Consider the following 24253-nt stretch of genomic DNA (forward strand, 5'->3'; position numbering starts at 1 on the left):
GCAGTAGCCCATGCTTGCTCCCATACTTGCCTGGCTTTCTATTCCGCCTTACGCAACCTCGGACGCCGGCTGTTAGCGTGCTTTCGGGGCTGCTTCGTACCGCAAACCGTTCGCGTCTGCTCGGATAAGGGTTCAGTTGACAAACGACGAAGTCAAACAAGTTGCTCACTGCCGATCGTTGTTGATCTGCGTTGCGTTGCGAACTCTTCCTCACCTCTTGGCGCATGGGTAACATTTTTATTAAATCAAACTGCGTCTGTCCACTGCTTGCATGTGCTAAATCGAGAGTAACCCAGTTTACCCGGCGGGATTTTGTGAGCGTATTTTTTGTTGCTGCTATTGCCTCCCTTACCACTCATGGTGTTGGGTTTGGAAGCGAAAACATAATCGAACTCAAAGCACCAGCTCTCACACCAGCTGGCTTGTTTGAATTCGCTCGGCCGTTTGGCGATGCACGATTGTGACATCGTTCGGAGAGCGCCAGCCTAGTGTCCCGGGGTGAAACGACATCCACTACTCGCTAGGAATCGGAGCACCAACTAGTCTGCCTGTACCATTACTTTTGGTTATGTTCTTGATCGCTCGAGGGTAGTAGAATTGTGGTTTCAAACGATTTTTTTCATAGAAATGCCGTGGTGACCGAATGTACTGAATTATTCATGGCAAGTAATTTTGCAATCGATCGCATTTAAATAATTCAACGACTGTTTGAGCCGGATTCTTATGCCTTCCTTTTTCTTTCCTTCGGGAATTTATTAGGCTCAGACTTGTTATAATTCAACAATATCCATCAAATCAACACTATTATGCCTAGTATCGTCACGAAATCACAAATGAAGAAAGAATTTTGTTGACACAAAAGACTTCCACGAGAACTGGGTCATACTAGCGCCCTTATACCTCAGACCCTAATCAAGCACCTTTTTACTAGCTCTCTAATATCGCCTGCTGTTCGTGATCGTTATAGGTAGTGTTGATCAAATGTCATTTTGAATACGCGGATTTGACTTTTTCGGTTCCTGCGCCATTGATCACTTTCAAAATAACGCAAACGATGGGCGATGTCATTACGGTGGAGCCTAATTTAACACCTGAATCTAGCAATAAATAGTCGTAGTTGCAGTAAAACAGTTGTGCGAAATTATTTGAATTTCGCCACACAAACAAACCGTCAAACGAGATGTCAAACGAGTCATATTCGTACCCGTCCACCTCAAACCACCATCGAGCGGGTTAAATGTTTTCGTTCCAAAATTAATTATTTTGCTATTAGCACTCTTTGCTATGCACCGATCAGCTAACGTTCACCCAGGCTGGTGGAACAGTTAGTGAACCGCTAAAATGGAGCTTCACATTGGTTGGTTAAGCTAGCCGGTGTTGCCGTGCTGCTACTTGACATTACAATTTTCTGGTCTGGATTTTTTTTTTCATACATGAATCAGCAGCATGAAGCAGATTTTCCATCCACGTTCGGGTAGGTGCGTACAGGAACCAGGACAACAAGAATTGCGCACTCTATGGCCGGGGCTCGCGAAAGTGATTTACGACCAAAAATGGAAAATGGTTCTTCAAGAAACACCACCACCTTCCGTTAGCCTCTACCATACTCTACACTGCTGTCCAGTTGAAGTGTATCCTTAAAGGTAGCAAACACATCAAGAGCCTTTTTGTGTGAGATGCTTTGATCGGCATTAATCGAATTTTTGATTTCACAAACATCCCGCACACGGTACTCAACACACAACATCGAACTAAAAACTTGCGTGCTGTAAATCCACGTAACGGGCATAGAGCGCAATTTTATCATTTCACGCAAATACGGAGAAGGTGGACAGAACCGTCGCACATTCGAAAGTTCGCTCATGTTTAGGTCCGTAAATGGAGTTTCGCATTAATTGACAACTGGCCACCAGTGAAGGCGGCAAGGTGTTTTGCGGATTTCGTATGTGGTAGAAAAACGAATATTGAGCTTCCAGGCCCTGAGGCCCTCCTCGCGGGAACAATTGTGCCCGGGTCCTGAAGGTAAAGCAGACCGCAACCACATACGCGCTGTGGGGATTCGGATTGCCGTAACTTGAAATTTTGCGCCAAATTAAGCTCAACTGTGTCACTGTGAGTTGGCTCGAAGTGGCTTGACCGGCTTAATAAGGGGCGAACATGTCAAATAAGGTTCCGTAGTATCTTTTTGCTGGTAGATTTTTTTAAAAAGTAGACCAACGCCACCGCGTCATGTGGAGCTTTGGGAAGCATTTACGCTCGTTTTGCCGGGCTGAGGGATGTGGAGTTGTTATGGGTGATTATTTCCTTCAAACATGCGGTGACGGTAAATCGCCACCATTTTACTTCATTTGTCTTTTTATAACAAGCATTAAGCATAAATTTCCTTCACAACCGTTGAAGTTAAAGTATCTCGAGTATTAATTTAATTGACTTGCAGTCATAAAAGCTGAGCTGAACTGAGCTCGGATGCGGATGGATGCTATTGAGCCTGCCCAAAACCCAGATATTGATGTACAACGCTCATAATATAATCATAACATGCTCAATCTTTGGTCTGAAAACGTAAGGGAAAAAGTTCCAACCAACCAAAACCCATAATCCACATGCATGGTGCAGTTCAAATTAGGTTATTACCGTAAACATTACCAGATCAGATCTACAAGAGAAAGGGAAGCAGACACCGACAAAATGGTCCGTTTAAATTGTACCGAAATTGTGCGAACATTTACAGTGTACCGGCTCGGATTGCTTTTCCGCACTCAACTTTTAGACACATAACCAGCGCACCGTAGGACCACGGACTGTGTTGATTTTTGTTTGGGCATTTGCTCTCCTTTTTTTTTGTTCATGTTTCCTGAAACACCGTTCGCAATGCGTTGCATAAAACTCGAGCAACACCTGCCCATTAAGTGAGCTACAAAGTAGCGGCAAACCAAGCTCAGATTTCGTTCGCATTTGCTTGGATCGTTGGCGTACTTCTCCTTCTCCACGGTCATGTACACATTTCCATTTTCCATCTCATTGCGCAATGCTGGCAAATACCCTAGAAGTCCTATCCTGTCGAGAGTGTCGTGCAGGCTCCGTCCAGCGTAGGCTTGTCCTTCCGATCGTGGGCATGTCGATTGAAATTTCGATTTCCAATTACGGTGGCATGTTTAATTTTGTTAATTAATTGATTAATTTGCTACAATTCCCCAGCCAGCGTCACATGGTCAAAGGGAACAATTTTGGGTTGCAAGCGCGAATCCTTTCTCCTTCGATTGGCGTTTATTCAAAACCCGATAAAGCAAAATTTCTTAAATTGACCCTTTTGCCGCAAAGCGCATCGCCAGACCAAACACAGCTAAATCGAACCTTTCTTTCAAGTACGATCAAGCACTTTTACCGCAAACGTTTTACCATACCAATGTTGTGTCGCATGATAAATCGTACCAGCCTCGAGATTAATTTCCCATAATTCCGAAACACAAAGTGAAAGACATCCTCCCGACCGCCATCGGACGTACCCTCTTAGCAGAAGGCGATGAACAAAACTCCCCATTTCTCTTGTTCAATTTTTTTACATCCTCTCGATCTCTTTGAACGGTAATCGAGGGTAATCGTTTATCGGGTTCGATTTTGCGAAATTAAAGTGCATTAGCGCGGGAAAGTGTTGACGCTGCGGCCGGTCACAGAAACACGACACGACGACACGAATAAATCATGTTAATTAAAGTGCGAAAATGGAGAAAACGTAATCGGGCGCACGTTAGTAATTAAATTATTAAGATAACTGAAGACGTTCACTTTTCGTTGGCCTGGCGAAAGCAAACAAGCAAGTTCTGATAATATGTTTGGAGCAAGGGAGAAATGCAAGCAAAGCGAGTCGACAAGTGTTTCGCGTCGGCTGAAACGGACAGCGACAATGTGTGGATGAAATAAAAATTAAAATATCACCCCACGGTTACATAAATACGTTTATTTTTCCTCCCAACGGATGGGCTTATCGATAATTTTAAATGACCATTATTTACGTTTCATTTTTCCGCATTTCCTCCCGCAGAGAGCAGCAGCTACTGAATGTGTTCGAGGTCGTGGTGTCAACACTCGAGGGCAAGCTGCAGCGGATAGACAACCTCGACAAGGCGGTCGAACATCTGATGCGTCGCGTCGAGTCACTCGACAACAAGGTGGCGGACAACATCATCAAGACGGACTCCGTCATCTCCAAGCTGCGCACCCTCGACAGCAAATTGACCATCGTCGACGATGGGCCCGACCGGCCGAACAGTGTGCGGATGGCCAAATCGACCAACTCGCTCGACAGCCGGTTAGTGTCGCTCGACCAAAAGGTGAGCGACATCGACAGCAAACTAAACGGGTTGAAGAGCCAAATCGATAGCAACTTCCTGTCGGTGGACGACATCAACGCGGAGGCAAGCGAACGGAAAACGGTCAGCATGAACGTGGCGGAGATCACGAAAGCCATGCACTCGGAGGTGATGGGCCACATAACGAAGGAGCTCGGCCAGCTGCGCTCCATCACGGAGGGCATCGACAAGAAGCTGCAGTTCCACATCAATGTGGTGTCGGAGAATCTGGGCAAGACGCTAAATTTGCTGAATGACGTGCACGACGCGGTGGTCGACCATAACAGTAACTACAACAACTACAACGCGACCTCGACCCTGCCACCGTACGTGAAGTCGAGCAAGATCGATATTCTGGTGAAGCAGATCCGCCCCATCATGTCGGTGTCGGAGAAGATGGACGAGGTGTGGGATGTGGTCGTCGGCACGAAGAGCTCCGTCGACGATCTGGTGCCCAAGTCGGACGCACTGCTCACACAAAACCAGCGCCAAGAGCGTGCCATTGGAGAAATTCATCACGATCTGAAAACGAAAACGAACCTTATCATCAACAATCTGGACATGGTGGAGAAGCGACTGAAGAAGCAGGAGGATGATGTCGCAGTTTTGGCTCAGCGACCCGTACCAGCGGAGCTGCTGATGGATCCCACCATTGATCGGCTAGTGGAGTATGATCCGAACAGGTAACATCAGCTCAGATCCCTGTCATATGCTGCTCCTGTTGAGCATGGTTTGAACAATTATATTAACATTATAGGTACATCGTGGAGGACTTTACCGAAGCACTGCCCACGACAACGTACCCGACATCGTCGTCCTCGGCATCCTCATCATCATCGTCGTCCTCATCTTCCACCTCAACTAGTACCGCTTCAAGCACAAGTACTAGCAGTACTACCCAGAGCAATGTAAACATCTCCAACAGTAGCTCGACGGCGACCGGCACAGCGAAGAACGTGTCGCGCAAAGGCGGCATCATTTTCCCCAGCGTTAAAAATAAGCCTTCCGTACTGAACAGTACCTTTGCCACCGACAGTATCTTCCTTAAGGACATCAAGGTAAGCCATCAGCTGTAGCAAGAACCGGCTTTCAATCAGCGAGCGTATTGGAAGGGGTTGACAAATTGAATTATTTGGAGTATGTGCCAGATGTAACGTTTGCTTTGGTCGACATGTGTTTCTCCGGGGGTTCTGGTTTTTTTTTTCCCCTGATTGCTTCTACAGCCACACGTGCTTTGCGTGCGTAGCACACTTGCGTGTGTGCACTTGCGCAGCTCGATGGCTCTAATTTACGAGGTGTTGCATAAATTGACCAAACGCATTCACACAGTTTCTTGACCAGTTAGTCCCGAGCATGGTGATGTGGGTCTCCGTAGCGTCTGGAGGAACGAGATCAATAAGAATGAATGCACGTTTCAAAGAGTGATAGAAAGCAAAAAAAAAATATCCTCATAACGGTTGCGGAGGAAAGAAGAATGACGCAACGGTCGGCACTATTCCGACACCAACTCGCGAAACCAATATCTTCGATTGAACCATATACGTAGTGGCTTTCCTATATTCGTACGTGCATTTAGCTTTGCAGCACATTCGCGATAGCAATTACCTTTCTCAAGGGACAGCAAAAGCTTAATAACACTTTGCCAGAACCTCGTAACATTCGCACCGGGTTGACAGGGCACTAAGTCACCAACGAAACTGCTCTACGGTGACTTGCAGCCGCTGGAACAAAACGGCTACAACAAACGCGTTGGCAGAAATATCAATGTGGTCGGTTTTGCGGGGGAAGGGCTGGGAAGCGTGTGTTTATTGCACCAACTTCAAGTGATCAACCATTTATGATTGGTTTCCTTTTCGTGTTATGTTTTTTTTTAAGACTGAGAAGGAAAACATGTTTGGTAGAATGCTGCTGGAATGCAAGGAAAATAGGGACGTTATTATCCAATCCATTTGCTGTTTCATTTAGTACAGATGAATAAACCATCTGTTATTAAAAAAACAGGTCGTATAACTGCCTGTATAACTCCCAAAGGGATAAAAAGCGACCCTTTTTCACAGGTCTTTTAATTATGAGTATCAAGCTTAACATGCTAAATCAAGGAGTACTAAATAAAAATTGCTTCCTGTCTCTACATGCATTGTTAGGAAATCCCTTTTTGATGATTGTGAGGCAACTGTGATCATTTATCTTTAAATTTTTTATCGATCTTCATCACGATCTTTTTAAAGTTTACTTTTGCTTCCCTTTTCCATTTTATACGCTCATAGTACTAGCACATAGGACGCTTTTCGCTCATAGTACTAATTTTCTAATCTCTAATACTTTTTGTTCAACATCATTTATATCCAACAACTGTTGGTCCCTCAATCAACGAGGCCGGTTGCGCAGCCACAAGAATTTACCTTCGCAATTCGCAACGCGACAAACGATGATTAATTGGCGTTCGTTATTAAATTAATAGTTTTGGCAAAGCTTCGACAAGGTTCAGATCAGGCAAACCGCAGACATATGAGTGTTTTGCCGACGCGTGTGGTGTCCGTGAATGAGTGGTACACTCTCCTGGACGTCCACTGTGTCCAACATGAAGATTGATCAGTTGTGCGTTTCCCATCCGGTAGCCGCTACCGAGGAACATGCCGCCGAGCACCCTTTTGCACGGGTGCAGTGGAAGGCAAAAGACGGGAGGGTTTTATTTTTGCAAACATATTTTCGCAAACCGTGTGCAAAAAGGTGCGGCCGAGGACTTAACCTCTGCTACCCGGCCACTGCTAGGATAATCTAATCTCAACAAGCCATAACGAATTGTGGTGGCTGATGTAACGACGATGTTTGTACATTTCGGTGCTTTCACTTTCACAAACGGAGGTTCCTTCTCGATCAAACGATCATGTCAACAAGCACAAAAAAGGGCCTGAGCGTTTCCGGTTAGACCTGTAGAACGCACACTGACCACCAGGTGGAAATGTGAGCCAAAAGGCACAATAAAAATGGAACGATGTGTTTCTTTTGTGAACTGTTAATTGTTGCAAAGAACGTCACCATGAATGTCTGAACCAAGAGCCTCGATTCGCCTTGATAGTAAAAGCATAAGCTGCATGGTAGTTTACCTGTCATGCTGTACCGATGTTGTGCAACGACTGGCAGACAGTAAACTACGTACGTCGTCTGTCAAATAAATTCCAACAGTCACGATCCCTTCCCCAATTAGTGATGAACGTGGATCGTGCACGGTTTACGTTTGTTCCTGTGCACATGTTTAAGCATTTTTCATCAGATCGGTCGGAAAGGCCAGAAAAGGTGTAGAAAAGATTCCTTATCCATGTGCACCTTTCTACGCGTCGTCGTATATCGTTTGCTAACCTTTCTTCGCGCGGACACCGACAGACCGACGTCAAAAAACTAAAAAGGGTGCTAATAAACATTTCAACCCTGTTATCACATAGTATCGCGCCTTCGGACCGGCACTCATCAGCACTCGGAACACACGTTGCGTTTGAAATGGTGCCAGGTTCGTCCGGTGTATGTTGTACACTGTTCGGCTCTTAATGCCGAGTCTAACGCGCATAACCGGGCATCGTACCAACGCTTCCTCTGTCCGTGGGCGTCGGCCGCCAGCTGGGACGAAAGTGAATGTATGACGACCGGCAGACAGGAAGGTGCTAAATGGATTATCGTTTCCCAACAAACCCCAGCGGCTAATTGACTCCGGTGGGAAGTCAATCGGATTGACATTTAGCTCAACCCTGTGGATTATACTATCAGCCGGACAGGGTAACTGCAAAACCGCACAGATTTTTGCGTGTTTCACTGCAGTTTACGGAGGATATTACATGGTCAAGCTTCGAATTAGAGCGCATTTTCATTCGCTACTGACTATTATTGTTTCGTTCAGTCGACTGGGTCCACTGGGCCGGACTGTAGAATTAACCCACGCTATTGATGCCTTACCATGTATGGCATCATAATTATAGTTCTTGCACGGTGGAGCGTTCACGAAGTCCTTTAAAAGAAATCAATTGAGACACTTAGCTGATTCGCTTTGTTGTGGAAAGATCACTTGATGCTTAACCTTTCTTTCGGTGATCTTTCCACGCCCAATGCTTTATATACAACTAACGTGCTTTTATGCACACAAACACACTTTGAACAAATGTTACCACATTGTGTGCTACTTACTGAGTCGCGGAAGTAAAATGAAAGATAACATACACTGATTGTCAGAGTGCTAGGAGTCTTACAAGAATAATGGAAATAATCTTCCCCCCGGCGCAATACATTAACTTGCTAATAGCAACATTTTGCTGCCAAATTATCATCAGCTGCCTCGTTAAATAGTTCATTCATGCCCACTAATGAAGGACTTCTAATCCCATCTGAACGACCAAACAGATGATCGTTTGATTTGAGACGAGCAAATGAGAAGCCGTCGACAGGTCATCCGTATTCCGCAGTCGCTGTTTCGTAGTAAAATGCTAATCCAATCACACCAACCACCGCCGCACTATCGTAGCTGGCGAAACTCACCGAAAAAAACCTGGCGAGAAATACGGCCAGCAAAGGTCAGCAGAATAATTAAAGCGCTGGCCCGAAACAAGAACCATTTTGGACGGAAATGCCTTCGCACAGAACTCTTGGTGAGATGACCTATGAACAGGTTTTTCCACCACGCACACACACACACACACACTAAACAAACGGACGCAACGTGTGGCCATAGAACAAGAGTTGGCAAAAGGTAGAACTCGGCCAATTTTACCATTCTACCACTTTGCCATGTTTGTCACCAGCCTCGGTGGACTTCGATCGTACCGTGCGTTTGATACATTTATCACCGAATGGCCATTTGGAGGTATCGCCGGAACGCACCTTATACAAACACTCCGTTTTCATTTTATAGTGTCGCCAATTCTTCGCGCACCACTATGACTTGTTTGTGTTGACATTGTCTTGTGTTCAAAGGTATGGGAGATGATCCTCGGGAACGTTCTTCGCGAGGGCAGTGCGTTCTCTCTTTACGAGCGAACATTTGACATTTGCGCCAGTTTTACACTGTTGTTGGTGTTGACGCACTTTACCAATTCGCAAGAAGCAACGCAGTCGTGTTTAATCACACTCGCACAACCGGATCTGGATTTTGCAATGGTTGTGAAGTTGTTTTTTGGTAAAGCGAAGTTATCAGATTTTTTTTGTTTGAGCTGTGAGAACCTGTTGGAATGCTGCTGATGAATGCAAAACAATAAATCTAACACGTTAAGGTATGATGATCTTCTCCGCTAACTAAGCCTTGATGATCCATTGAACTGTAATTATCGTTTTTGAACTGATCGCCACGTTCATCAGCCGTTTCTCACCGTGCTGGCGCTCAGAGGCCAAGGCCAATAATAACCAGCTTAATGCATAGCAGTTGAAAAAAAAACAACTAAGCGGTCAATTCAGTCGCCGATTTCAACCAATGTCTGCTCTCCATTGCGCACGCTTAGACCGAGGCATGGATGATGGATGAAAAATGGATAAAATAGTCTGCCGACACCCTCTCATGGTGGTTTTACTATAAAACTGTGGAATTTTTGATCGTCTTAGCATTAGTGATGAAATATGACTTAAAAACGTGCGCATCTGCCAGTTCCGGCTCGTAAACCGATCCTCAGTAATTGGTACGTAATTTGTGGAGAAAATATCGCTACGAATAAAACGTTACGAACAAACGATCTTTCCCGCAACCATTTGACCAGCATAGATATCGGAAGGATGCATTTTTATTTGACGAAGATCGTGACTATATAAGTGCGAGCGATTCTGGTTATCTTTACGTTTAGAAATAATCATTGTACTTTACCATACTGGAGATGTAGCAGGGTCACCTTAAAATTCAGTCTAACGATTCTCAAATTGAAGTTTCTTTTTTTATAATCGTGCAAAAATGGTTTTGTTTTTCTTCAATTAGGGTTATTCTTGCGTCGATCTAATGAACGCTGGCATGCGACAATCAGGAGTGTACTATCTACAGATTCGTGGAACCACTTACTGGTTCCTAAAGGTGTTTTGCGAACAAGAAACTGCCGATGGCGGATGGACGGTAAGGTTTACCAGTCTTCATCTGTGTATCAAGGGATAGCTTTTATTATGGTTTGTGTTTTTTTTTTCACACGCAAAGGTAATCCAACGACGTGACGATTATGGCGATCCGCGGGAAAATTTCAATCGCGACTGGGCCGACTATAAAAATGGTTTCGGTGATCCGGCTAAGGAATTCTGGCTCGGAAACGAAAACATCTACATGCTGACGAATAACGAAGACTACTCGCTGCGAGTTGAGTTGGAAGACTTCGAAGGCAATAAGAGGCAAGTGATTAATTTGATCGTGGAAAGGTTAACGAGGAAGACACGCAGGAGAATCTAATCGATTTTTCATTTCCGCTTTAGATACGCACAATATTCGCACTTCAAGATCCACTCGGAGCAGGACTACTACAAGCTGGAGATTGACGGGTACGAAGGCAATGCGGGTGACTCGCTGAATGATCCATGGTACGGTTCGAACAACAGTCCCTTCTCCACGTATAACCGCGACAACGATCGAAGTTCGCTCAACTGTGCCAGCATGCTGAAGGTACGTTTGTTACTTCGCCCATTTTGTGGACATTGCTCTAGAACTGTATGGTTTTTCCTTCATTTCTTCGCACAGGGCGGCTGGTGGTGGAAATCATGTGGACGAGGACTGAACGGACTATACCTGCACGATCCGCAGGATCTAACCGCCCGGCAAGGTATCGTTTGGTTCCGCTGGAGAGGCTGGGATTACACGCTCAAGAAGGCAACGATGATGATCAAGCCGAAGGGTCCCCAGCCACAAGTAGCCGGCACGACGTAATAGTGATACTTCCGTGACACGAATTGTACAAATTATTACTGTTTGTTTTCACTTGCTCCTCACACACTCACACACCGACACCGATATCATACCAATGGTACACGTCACAACACATCCTCGTGAAGATCATCAAATCAGCAAACCCCTCCCCACATCCGATAGTGACCATCATCATCCATCATCACTCTTCTACTATTTCTCATCTCATTTTTCCTCATTCTAGCAGTTGCTGCGATCGATTGAAACGGTCAAAGGACTTAGAAAACGAAGAATACGTTACGGGAGGTCTTACGATGCTTGCTCGTCATCGTTATCAAGATGCATATTCAAACAATGTTGAGTGTTTATGTTTGTCGATTGATTCTCCACCAAAAAAAAAAAAACGATTCCAACACCCTATCAAACTTCTGTGGATTATAGAATCTTTTGCATCTTTGCAATATTTGCCCAAACATTGTTTCCTGACGTATTCTATCATTTTCCTCTCTTTCCTCTTTTAAAAATCCCATCATACCTGGCAAATGTGACTGATTTTAAAGCGACAACATACTGTCCCTGCTGTCGTTGTCGCGGAAAAGCCAATAGCCAATAGCATTCGATTGTTTTCCGCGTGTACTTTGCGCTACTATACGCTACTAAACCTTCATGTTGTTTATTTATTAAATCTTTGTTCAACAACAACGGAAACGTTACGTGAACGGAAGCTACCACGTGTCACGCGTCCAGGCCACTGGCGAATCTTTAAAGCGCAATTCCTTATCGCCGAGCTGTGGAGCCTTGATATTCTCTTCAAAAGCAAAATTTTGTCAACACTTCGAACTCGAACACTTTCTTTTCTTATCCTATAAAAGGTGGTTTTTTATAATGTAGACGAAGAAAAGATAAGAACCAGTGGACCTCTTGTGGGCGTAGGAAAAACTGAAAAATACTGTAGGAAACGCGAGCATGCTCACGCACACGCGATTTAATGTAAGCTGTGTTGTTCTGTTGAATTTCATTCCGTAGATGCTGAAAATTCTTTCAGGAAACGAACTTTCCACATACACGCACACAGACACGCTTTGAAAGCATTTTCGGGCCACGATTAGTTACACGTTGCTCGTACGCTCTGCACGCACCTAGATAGGTCGGTGTAGAAGCACTACCATGTACTGTAATTTAATATGGCCTAACACTTACGGACGGAGAGCTATGAATTGCTTGCGTTTAGCGCACAGCCAGCATCCGCCATCCATCGGTGGAAATTGGCAATCCCCCCCCTCTACTTTGGTGTGCGATATTAATCGCGCTGTTGAAACTTTCGTACCGATGTGTGAAGTGGGCCACTTGAGAGTGATTTGGATTTTCCCTTTGAAGATCGTACGCGGCTTGCGTGCTGCGATCGGCAGAGGGAAACGGTTCCCCCATAAATCATCGCAAATTGAATGTTATTGATCCATTTGAAATGTGCCGTACGAGCGGCGCGGCGTTGACCTGTAAGCGTAATTTATCTATCGGCTGGGCGTAATTTCGCAATACGGATTCCGGGTCGGAAACCCAGCGCCGGTGCACGACTTGTCGTTAAGCTGCGATCGGTTCGATCGCAGCATTTCATAATTCGCAATATCGCTGCCAACGTTTTTGCCCATTTTTCATTCCACATTTTGTCGTTGTACGCTCTGGAATGGGACGTGTTTTACTTCTCTTTTTTTTCCAGCCCCAATCAGGAACTGGATGTTGTGAAGCGGTTGTGAAATAATAATAATAGTGATAATAACCGTCAAGTATGTTCGCATGCCTGACGATATCGGCAGACAGTTTGATGATGTCTTGTGTGCTGTTGCCCTGAGTGCAAGCCGACTTTTCTCTTTCCCGAAGAAAACAACAACTGTACCGGAGAATGCTGGAACCACGTTGGACGAGCGCAAAAAATGGTCTGTTGTGGATATTGCGACGTGGTTTGCGCCCACATGTAAGTTCCCCGTTGGAATGTGGCCCGTGTGTATCTAAGCTTGTGATCTTCTACTAACTGTGTCTATGCCAAAAGCGAAATGGCTAACTATTAGTGTGTCTCTCAGTTAGATTATCCAAGTCAGATTGGTGAATTGAATGACTTTGGTTACGAGAACATTTACGCAAGATGTTCAAGTTCTTTCAATAATACGATTGTTCATGGTGCAGAGCAATTGGTAACTAATCGTTGCAATGAAAGTGAGCAAATTTGAAAGCAAACCTATCGATCGTTTTGGAGTTTCAGTTTTTCTTTTGATCGTCCCTGTTTCGTTCCAATAGTGTGCTGGCATAGGGCCACCTGCATGGATTCATGTTCACACATTACACATACACAAACATGCAATTGTAAATATCGTTTTAATTTAATAGTTGATAGAATGTTTTATATTGAAATAAATATAAAAATCCTCCGAAAAATAATACCACGCTGTGTTTTCGTAGAAAAGATTTACTGTAAGATTTTTTAGTTTTTGCTTAGCTACCTACAGCAATTGAACTTTTTGTTGAGATTATGTGATCCATATGATAACGATATAAAAAAAATCGGTTCGAAAGAACTTCTACTCGAACGAAAATGTCATACCATGTAAGTATTATAGGGTTTCCGGACCATTCCGGAGGTGGAGGTGATCTCGGCGCCGGTCGTCACATGGCAGGACCGGGGTTGTCAACCCACCGTTCCTGGAATTGACGACTGACTATCCAAAAACATGGTATCAACAAGTCAAGTAACAAATTAAGTGACTGGCATGACCTAGAAGGACGTTAAGCCAAGAAACCATAATATTACAGGATTTGATCCATGTAATAGAACTTTAGAATCATTTAGTCGATTGTTTTCTGCATTCAATTAAGGGAGACTGCTTAATTCTACATTCGACTTCTACTTCTACATCGTGACCGGGACAGCTGCTTTATTATAACCGGGCTACCAACATGAGCATCTGGATACCCTGAGTACGATTCAACGCACCGCACCGCACCGCTCTTGCGAGTTATTTCTTTTGGTATGCGCTACACTCCGATGTTTCGTTGTGCTAAAAGTAGTCCCGGATTTGCATGATGCCGCATATCTGACCCGTTGTATAGATTTCAGTTGATCCAGACCCTGTTTGCGTGTTATAATAAAAAAATAGTTCATTGAAATCCTTTATCACAACTGCATCCTTGTTCCAAAAAAAAAAAAAAGAAAAGTAAAAACTCACATGAGCTGTACTTGTTAGTATCGGTCTATTAAACTGTGGTTGCTAACCGCAGCAAGTCATGTAATATAGTTTTATACATTGACGTACAGAGGGCGCTACTAAAGCTATAGAGAAATTAAACCATTGAAGGCCAAACAAATGAGAATGACGGTATATTTACGATGTAGTTTTATTTCAAAGCTTCCATAGAATAATTTGAGCATGGTGATATGGTTGAAATCTTTAAATCTGAATATGATTATTGAAATATACGAAATCCAGTTCAATTGTCCTAGGCGATACATACCCGAGCCGTCTACAGCGGTCAAACAAAGTGACACGTGCGAAAATGCTGTGAGCTAGTTTCACGCGCTGTCAAACGCGCTGGTAGAAAAGCAAAGCACGTCGCGTTAAGGTTGTTATCCTACATTTCTTCACAAAACTCTTGCTAAAGTGTTATTAAACAATAAAAAAAAAAGTGTCACATAATTGTTCCTGAACTGTGCATGTTAAAAGTTACTTAACGAACAAGGTTAAGCGGTTCGAGCGAAGGAAAACAGCTCCCAGTTCTGAGATTGTCTATCAGCATCCAAACATACACTTCAGTGACGGAGCAGGGAACGGATTACCAGATTGAAATCGTATATGGAACAAGTGCTTGTGCCGCGGTACGTTTTCTTAAAGACTTTACATTTTACCCGTATACCCAGTACGAGATGCATCGATAGCGGATATGCGGCTGGCAAGAAAGTCCCAGTGAAAAGGCCGATCCGATTTGTGGTCGAAATCAATCTTGTTAACGTGTAGTGGTGTGCGTGAGGATCGTCTGCGTGTGCGTGTGTGTCTGTCCCGTTGCATCGTTTTGTATGGATCGCTGAGGGACGAAAAAGGAAAGCTTCTCCTCGCCTCCTCCGTAAATCGAAACCACCACCGTCAATATGAAGCAACGATCTTCCCAAACCGTCCAGTATTATTACGGAATGTTGATGCTTGTTGTGCTGCTGCTACCAATTCCGCTCCGGTGTCAGGGAGCGGTAGCGTCTTCCAACACAATCTTTGTAAATAGCATAGTTCCCTCGATAAGCAACATAAGTGTTAGTGCACCGATAAGTTCCGATAACAACCAAGTGCCTTCGGTGGGAGTGATATCTGCTCCCACACCATTGCCAGCCGCTCCATCGTCGTCGGTGACAGCTTCACTGTCAAGTTCCGGCGGTGCACCAACCACTACTTCTACGGGTTCCGTAGACTATAGCATCCAGGAACTAACCAAGTCACTGGAAACAACGTTTGACCATATCCGAAATGGAGAGCTGAGTATTCCAAACGTGCAGGTAAGCTACTGGTGTGATAATAATATTTTTTATTTGTTTAGGTATCCAAATAATAACTTAAATTCTCTTTTACAGAAATTGTACGACAACATGGAAATAATAACAACGATCCACAATGATGTTGAGCTGTTAGAGAAAATCGCGCTTAAACTAACTCGTAAGCTAAACCAGACCATATCGGTGATCGAAGAGCTGCGTCGATACATCCAACACACTGGCAGCAAGTACGGTGCCAAGTACAACACCCTCATCAATCCATGTCCTTACAGTGAGCTCATAAACCCGTGGGAAGATGAGGCTCCGTTTGATCTGCAAAGCTTCATTCAGAGCACGAAAGTATCGAACGTTTCACTTAACAAGTCGTACTCTTCGTCGGGCGATGTACAGGCGAACGGCAATGGTCCAAACAGCAGCGCTGTCGGCGGTTTCCTAGATTTCAGTGCCTTTCCAGCAAATGCGGATTCGGATCGTCCAAGAATACGCGTCACCGATCAGACGATCGACGATAATAACGCTAACCTGCAGCAGCTGTTTACTGAGCACAGTGCTCTGATGGACGAGAACTATCTCAGTTACCGTCAGCAGTTTTATCTATCCTCGCTGGACCATGCAAGCGCCTACAAATGTCACTACTATCCGAGGGACGGACGGCTTAAAGCACTGTTCCTGTCGGCTGTGCGGAGTAAGCATGTGTTGATATTGCTTGACGTCGGCAACACCATCACCTACGACCAGCTGGAGGTGGCCAAAGCTATCAGCAAGTTTGTGCTGTATCTGCTAAACGAAAATGATCGCATTGCGGTAGTAGCGGTCGGACAGCGCGTGACTACGTCGGACGACTTTTTTGACTGTCAAAAGCCGAATCGATTCGTCCGCGCCACCATGGACGAAAAGGATCGATTGGTAGATTTTATTGATTCGTTAAATCGCACCAAACAAGCGACGGATCATACCGCAGGGTTTCATTATGCGTTTGAAGCATTCGCAGACATTTATCGGACACACGACGATGAGGTTCCGGTAGTGTTTTTGTATCTTGGTCGAGCACTGTTACCAGCTGGATCTGCTGCACCCAAAAACATCCTGCAAACCATTCACGAGGGCCAGACGCGACTTCCCTATCCGGTCATTATCAACAGTTGCCTGATATTGCTGGATGAACGGGAGGTTGCCCAGGAAAAGCAACTCATCGTGGACATAAGCACCCAAAACTACGCGCGATACAACCTGTCGCTGGTTATCTACCCACCTGGAAAGATGGTAATGATATCGAAGCATTCGTTCGATGCGCAGCGATTTATAGTGGCCTTAATGGAACCATTTTTAAGCGCGAGTCGCTTTATCGAGGAACATCTGCGAATACATTTACCGTACTACGACCCATCGCTGCAAGATACGGTCGTTACCGTAAGCTATCCAGCGGGAGTTCATGGTCTGGTTGGAGTCGATCTGTATCTGAGCGATTTGGCGGAACATATTGCGTACTACAGGCAGCAGGATGATTCGTATGCGTTCCTCATCGACGTGCAGGGCAATACGATTATGCATCCTTCCTTCCCACGACCATTGGCCGCTCGTGGCAGCTTCTACATTACGAACATAACGCGCCTAGAGCATGAACATTTCGCTGCTGCGTACAAACGGATGGTGGCCGAACTAGAGGGCAATCTGCGCATCAATCATTACGGCACGAACCGTACCACCATGTACTACTGGAAGCGTGTGTATTCCTACATTGTGTGTATCGTCCGAACGCTCGGTGTCGATTCCGGGTCTAATTCGTTGGATGTCGATGAGTCCGGGACGTTCATCTCGCCAGTACACTTTCTGCATCCGATGACAGGCGGCGGAAGTAGCGATGGGCGTAATAGTGTTGAGTACAATTTCATAGCCGCCAGCAGTATCACGACGCGAAATCTGCTATCTACGTTGCTTTATCACCGTATTGATATTTTCCCGCCACAATTGCAACGACCGCCGCCCATTGATCTGCTGCAATCCGTTGGCGAATCCGGATCGCTGTGTCGGTTAGTGAAGCAGTTGGCCGTATTTGATGCGAGTACGCTGTACCTGAGCGCTTCTTCGTTCCAGTCACCATTCACTCACATTCGCAACAATCGAGACGGTGCAAGTGAAGAACTGAACGTGCGCACAATACAAAACATAATGGCATACCTGAAGGACACTTATGGCAAGTTACTGTTTGCTAATCCTGGTTTGCAGCCTGATGTGCGTAGTGACGTGCTGGCCCTGTTACAAATACTGTACGATTATCAATTGCGCCATGGCCAAAGCAACCTTAGTCGGTATGTCGTACGACGTTATGCGGCCTCCGTCAATGGAGTGCTGCAGATGTTCCCGGGTGGTTTGCTCGATACGGACCTGGAGCCAACGAAGCGGCCATGGTTTGTGAAAGCGATGGAATATCCAGGACGGTTGGTGTTCACTCAGCCCTATCTTGATGCTGGTGGTGCGGGCTATGTTGTGAGTGTTGCTTATGCAATATCTGAAGGACGAACCGGTTCGGGAGCTGGCAATAACCCTCACAAAGCAATTGCCGTTGTTTCGATGGACTTTACGCAGACATTCTTCTACAAGCTGTTGCTCGATTCGTCTGCCGTCTGCAGTATGGATAATATTAAATGCTTCCTAATGGATGATCGAGGATATCTGGTAGCGCATCCGATGCTTGCCGAAGCTCCAGTACGATCGAGAAACACACGACGCCCGATCGAACACATTACACACAAAGAATCCCAAGTGGCCAACGACATTCTCAACCACAAACAGCTGGTTACGAAGAAAATGTGCTACAACTATGTGAACCGAACGGTGCAACGGTTCTACCAGTTTAATATGAGCCTGTCCATCGACGACGTCATAACCAATCTTATGTACGGTGAGAAAACAAAGTACCAGATTGCACTAATTCCGGGCACGAATCTGTTCCTCGGTATCGTTAACTCCACCAACGATGGTGGTGCATTTTGTCCTTGCAGTACGGTAAGTAGTGCGAAAATTGCGTCGATTAGTTTTAAAAGCGGGAAAGTCATTATCTGTGTCTGGCTACTTTTGCAGGTTGGAAACTCATGCCTCAACTGCAACCGAATGGAGCAAACGGAATGTGAATGTCCTTGCGAGTGTCCTTTAGATTATGGTGTTGCGGATGGAGAAGGAAGCTGTACGATGCAGCCTAAACGCACGAAATCGGCCAGCAGTTTTCCGGTTCCACTATGCTCTCCGCTGCCCGAGGAACTGATTTCCATGAGTGCCATCAATTATGAGGCAGATTACGAGCTGAAGAGCTGTACAAACATTATCTGTGAGGATTACACGACACAGAGCGAGTGTATGGGTAAGTTAGGCATTGTAAGCAATTGCTTAGCGACTTGATAACTTATATTAACATTTCACAGGATTGGTTGGCTGCGAATGGTGTCAAGTCGATGTGGATGGTGAAAATCGTCTCAATACTCCATTTTGTACGGCACAGCTTGCCTGTTTCAATGGGATATTCGGAGCACCCACACCGTACGGTGATGCCGCTTACACCGGTAACAACATGGAGTCCATTCTGCCACCCGCTTACAGCTCGATCGGACCCGTCGCTGGTGCTATTCTTGCGCTTTGTCTTGTGGTTGGTTTCGCGATGTACTGCTTCCGCCAGAACGCCGATCAGAGTGGAGCCTCGGAACATTTGTACGACGATTTAGTCGCGGATCACTGTCACGGTTTGCCGTTGTCTCGTTTCGATCTGGATGACGGTAGTCCATCCGATGATTGTGACATTAGTCGCACAAATGCGAAACAAAATTTGCTGCTAAACGGGCAGCACAACGCAAACTACATGATTATCCCGAACGTAGCATCACCGTACCAGATGTCCTCGGATTATCGGCGTCCGAATGGGGGAGGCGGTGGAGGTTCATCCGATCATGGCTACTCTACCATGACGCACCATGAAGAATCGGAGCATCTGTGCCTATCCAATGTGGATCCGCAAGGTATTCCGACCGGGAACAGTGGCCATGGTGGCCATGGTGCGGGCAACAAGCGATTGTCCATGTCAGACAGCGCATCTATCAGCACATCCGTCTCAAGCCCGTACAGCAATCATACGGGCGGACCGGGAAGCTCCTTCCTGTCAAAGCCTCCGATGCTTAATGAAGCGAAAATGATCGGTACGACAGTGGATCGGTTCACCGATCCCGTCATGCAAACGTTACTGCCCTCACCTACGTCCGTTTCAAGGACGGGTGTACTGGGGAGTACGGTGCTGTCGCCGGGATCACCCGTATCGACCACTACCAGCGGTCATCATATCCTCGTCCCTGTAACCGTCCATCGAAATATGGAAGTTTCCTAAAGTTGAGATAGCACAGGTAAAAGGAAGAAGGTACCTTTTGTAACCTTCGATTTTTTAACACAAACCAGGACAAAGATTTCCTCCACATTCATTCTTCGTAACGGATGATCCGTGGTATATAGTTTTGTTGGCATTCCGCTCACATGTAGTTTTTGTTTTAGATCAATTATTTCGCATTTTAAAACACGTTGTCGATAATTTTATGTATGCGACCATCATAACCCGGAAGTTTTAGTCTTTTTCCCGACACACATACAATCAAACCTCGTCATACCGCGTTACTTTAGGGAAATGATTAAATGCCGTAAAATTGTGCGTAACGAAAACAACTCTCCTAACATCACTTTACATCGAGACTGAGATTACTTCGGGTGGACAAAGTTCCGTCTGTCGGAATTGTGTGCCGAAACCGTAATAGCTGCCAACAAAAAGTTGAACTCCTAAACCGGTGTGAGCGGCTTTTGCTCCCCAGCTAAGAGAGACGCTTGCCTTTATACTATATTTTTTGTTATTGTTTAAGCTAGAGTTAAGGCAATAGAAGAAATTGCGAGATGATGCGATGCGTGACGAATATCAAACTAGAGACTAGCAGGCAGCAGTTATACGGGCAGGGGTTTACATTGACGTACTCCTAAAGCATTTATTGCTTACCACTGACTATTGTAATTGAAAGTATAATTATCTAGAGAATACCGGATTGTCGAAACCCTGAACAGTGACGACAACTATGCAGGCAGCTGGCTATAGTGTACCCTAAATTGTAAATGATTTACACAACATATCCCCAGTTTCTCGCCAGTGTTGTTGTGAAAGCAGAAAAAACTTAACTTCCGTCGAACAAAACCGAACCGGGCATATTTAAGGCTATGATCGGTCAACTAACGATTAAGCTGTACGCGTATACTGTCGTACGTTCTCTGCCAACCTGTGTTGTGTACCCATGTGCTTCCTGTTTTGATGTGCAGCTTTGTAGATTTAATTTTTCATTGTACAAATGTGGATCGTGTTTTCCGGCCTCGGTTTTTGCTACTTTTTTAACGCAGGGAACGCGAACACATGTTATAACTCTAAATAATCGGAACGTCCGCTGGTGCGGAAGAGATTTGGTAACAAGTATATGTATAGTTTCGATTTTATAGCCGAATGTGTTTGGGAGAAAAGGCGAAAAAATGAGAAACGATGCGCGATATCGTAAATAAACTTATTTAACAGATTTCATTGAATTATCGTACCGTTTACAGATTCTGAAATTTATTTGTCCGAAAATAATGCGTGAACAAAAACATTTTTTTCCTTGTAAAATTTGTCGGATGCTTTATTTTAACAATATTTGCTCAAATTACAGCTTGCAGGAGGAAAGTTTGTGATAAGTTACAAGTTCTGATATTTTTTTTAAATCGTTCATACGAATTTTTTTGAACGTTTTTTTGCTCTTTGTTATTGTTGATATTGCGAGCTGTCATAGTTTGCGTTGGTATTGGTGTCATATCTTGTTGATACCGCTAGACGTGTGAGATTACATTTTCAGCTCACTGCACCCAAAAGATCGCCTCTTTTACGGACTGCATATTTGTTATTGCAGTATTGTGAAGTGATTTGAGCTGCAGTTTTAATTTTTCTTCAAACCACACCATGGCCACGAAAAACATCTTTTCCAAGCATCTGCCAAACGTGAAGCTGGCAACACGCTTCGATGCGGATGGTAATGAAATTCAGGTAAGTGTGTGGGAGAGCAGCAAAAACAAACGATAATGTCTCTACCTTTATCAGTGTATAATTTCTGGATGCTTTCCAACAGGTTGAAAAACGAGAAGATGAAGAGCAGAAACGAAAGGAACAGGACATTATTGACACACTGGTCGGTGCCGGATACTATCGGGCCCACATACAGGGTCTCTCGTCCTTCGACAAGATTGTGGGCGGTATGACCTGGTGCATCGAAGCCTGCGACTATGACGTCAACGTGGATCTTTTGTTCCACGAGAATCTTACCATTGGCCAGAAGATGTAAGTTTGGGTGAACTTCCGTACCGCCAACCGATGAAGCCTTAAGAAAGTTTCTTGCGTCACTGCCGTCATTGATGCCGTTTCATAATCTCCTTCCCGTTTGCTCTTCCAGTGCTTTGACGGAGAAAATTGTTGGCGTGTTGCCGCGTATGAAGTGTCCTTTCCTGATTGAACCGCATCAAATTCAAGGGTTAGATTTCATTAACATTTTCCCCGTTGTACAATGGCTGGTCAAACGTTCGGTAGAAAATCGAAGTAAAAAAGCGGACACATTGCGCAAGCTAGCAGCGACACAGTTCCAGAACCATTTCACCCTTGAATCCGACCGGGAGTTGCAGCGTTTGCGCGTAAAACAGTTGAACAATCTGCAGGCAATCGAGTCGAAGTATCTTCCCAAGCGACAGTTTAAGCTACGCAAAGCGGCCGGTGGAGGATGGATTCCGGTGCGTCCCAAGGATGCTGCGGCAGGTCAGGAAGTGTCTGACGGTGCCCGTGCGTTGGACGATGGAACGGAGACAGGCTTGGAGGACGAGGACGAAGATGAAGATCCATCAGTGAGGTATACTGCGGAAAGTGAGGTATGAATATGGGATTCAATGCAAATAATTTGATTGTGCTTGTTTGTATTTTTTTTTTTGTTTAATATGTTTCGTTTTTCATATTATTTTCCTTTTTTGATTTTTAGCTTAATTTTGATGTATTATTTAAAAGTTTCGCAAAAGAGGTAACATATTTCAACATTTCGTGTATATGAAAATAGTATTATTTTTATAAAGCATTTTCCTTCTTCTTCTAGCACAACATTCCCGTCAACCTAACGGATGCAGATCATTCAAAGATGACGAAAAAATACGATGATATCAAACAGAAGCTATCGATCGATGGGACCGAGAACATATCAGACCGCAATCGTATTAAATCCCAACTTGCGCTAAAGCTAGCACTAGAAAAAAAGCTTGAACTCGCGGTAAACGAACGCGACCAGCTACGGGCAACGGTGCTAGTCGAAGAACAGCAACTACAGGAGGCTAGCGATCGTAAAGAAACCCTCGAGGAGGAGATTAGAAATCTCGACAATCTAGAAATTACGGAAGATAATCAAAAGTTTGTTGCTCTCATTTCTAAGCTTGGTTGTAATTTTTAATTTGATTTTTTCTTATTACTATTTGTAGGATACTTGACCACGTCAAAGAGCTACTTTTGAAGAACGAGCGCATGAAGAAACAGGAGACACAGTTTAAGGAAAATTGCAAGAAGGAGTTGGCAGAATTGCAGCAGAAAATCGAGTAAAGATATTATTTTTTTTACAATCGATTATGACGGTCCAATGCCGTATTGTCGAGTAAAGATATTAGTTGATTAAAAAACGCTATGGTTTTACAATTTTCAATATGCTTTTTAGGAAAGCGGAAACATCAACCCCGGATGAGGATATGGTGGAGCTTCAAAGGCAGTTGGACATGGAGTTAGAACGTTTGAAATCGCTTCGTTTGCAGCTAGCAAAGAAAAACCGTTCGTATGTGGCTATCAAACGTCAACTGGACACCGTCCCTGATCGTACGGAACTGGCTCAATATCAGAGAAGATTCCTGGAACTATACAATCAAGGTAAGGTCCTTCATTTCCCACACACCAAATGCACACACACGCGGTTTTATAATTTTCCATCTACCCATAGTAAGTGCAAAGCACCGTGAGACGAAGCAATTTTACACTCTGTACAACACGCTGGACGACACAAAGCTGTACCTGGAGAAGGAAATGTCGTTGCTGAACTCCATCTACGACAACTACGCCAATGCCATGCAGAATCCGCATTCGCGCGAACAGTTTGTCCAGCAGTTCGAAACCATTGTCGATGGAATCCGTGCTACGAAGTCAAAATTGAAGAAAAAGTGTGACGACGAGAAGGCTAAACGTGACGGGTTGAACGCACAACTACTCTGTTTGATGGAACAGCAGCGTAAGTATGCTGCCACAGTGAAGCAACTTACGATGGAATGCCAACGGAACGAGGCACTTATGCAGCATCTTAAAGGGTTAAAGACATTATCCCATGCGTCTGCTCAGCAGCAGCAGCCGCAGCATTAGTGAAGTGAAGAAATCGCTCAGAACAAACACATATTGGATACTCCGCATAGTACCGACAG

At 44.8% G+C, this 24253-nt stretch overlaps 3 protein-coding genes across 3 annotated transcripts in view; all 3 read left to right on the forward strand.

The window, feature by feature from the left end:
• Positions 1-11295, forward strand: part of LOC126565818 (kinesin-related protein 8) — a 74002-nt gene extending 62707 nt beyond the window's left edge. Inside the window, exons 2-7 of the mRNA XM_050223027.1 lie at positions 4043-5032; positions 5107-5407; positions 10294-10425; positions 10504-10691; positions 10773-10959; positions 11035-11295. Of these exons, the coding sequence (XP_050078984.1) occupies positions 4043-5032; positions 5107-5407; positions 10294-10425; positions 10504-10691; positions 10773-10959; positions 11035-11220 (1984 nt within the window). The 3' untranslated portion in view covers positions 11221-11295. The remainder of the gene's footprint in view (positions 1-4042; positions 5033-5106; positions 5408-10293; positions 10426-10503; positions 10692-10772; positions 10960-11034) is intronic.
• A 4033-nt stretch (positions 11296-15328) lies between these two features.
• On the forward strand, positions 15329-20097 carry LOC126563816 (VWFA and cache domain-containing protein CG16868). The gene is made up of 4 exons (XM_050220572.1): positions 15329-15730; positions 15806-18733; positions 18809-19085; positions 19147-20097. Exons 1-4 carry the CDS (start codon positions 15335-15337, stop codon positions 20094-20096), a joined length of 4551 nt encoding a protein of 1516 aa, XP_050076529.1. The 5' UTR covers positions 15329-15334; the 3' UTR covers position 20097.
• A 1627-nt stretch (positions 20098-21724) lies between these two features.
• LOC126560613 (coiled-coil domain-containing protein 93) lies at positions 21725-24194 on the forward strand. The gene is made up of 8 exons (XM_050216568.1): positions 21725-21812; positions 21895-22103; positions 22216-22681; positions 22789-22827; positions 22900-23207; positions 23276-23389; positions 23506-23711; positions 23782-24194. Exons 1-8 carry the CDS (start codon positions 21729-21731, stop codon positions 24192-24194), a joined length of 1839 nt encoding a protein of 612 aa, XP_050072525.1. The 5' UTR covers positions 21725-21728.
• The last annotated feature ends 59 nt before the right edge of the window (positions 24195-24253 follow it).

The sequence above is a fragment of the Anopheles maculipalpis genome, chromosome 3RL, assembly GCF_943734695.1.
Source record: "Anopheles maculipalpis chromosome 3RL, idAnoMacuDA_375_x, whole genome shotgun sequence".
NCBI lineage: Eukaryota > Metazoa > Arthropoda > Insecta > Diptera > Culicidae > Anopheles > Anopheles maculipalpis.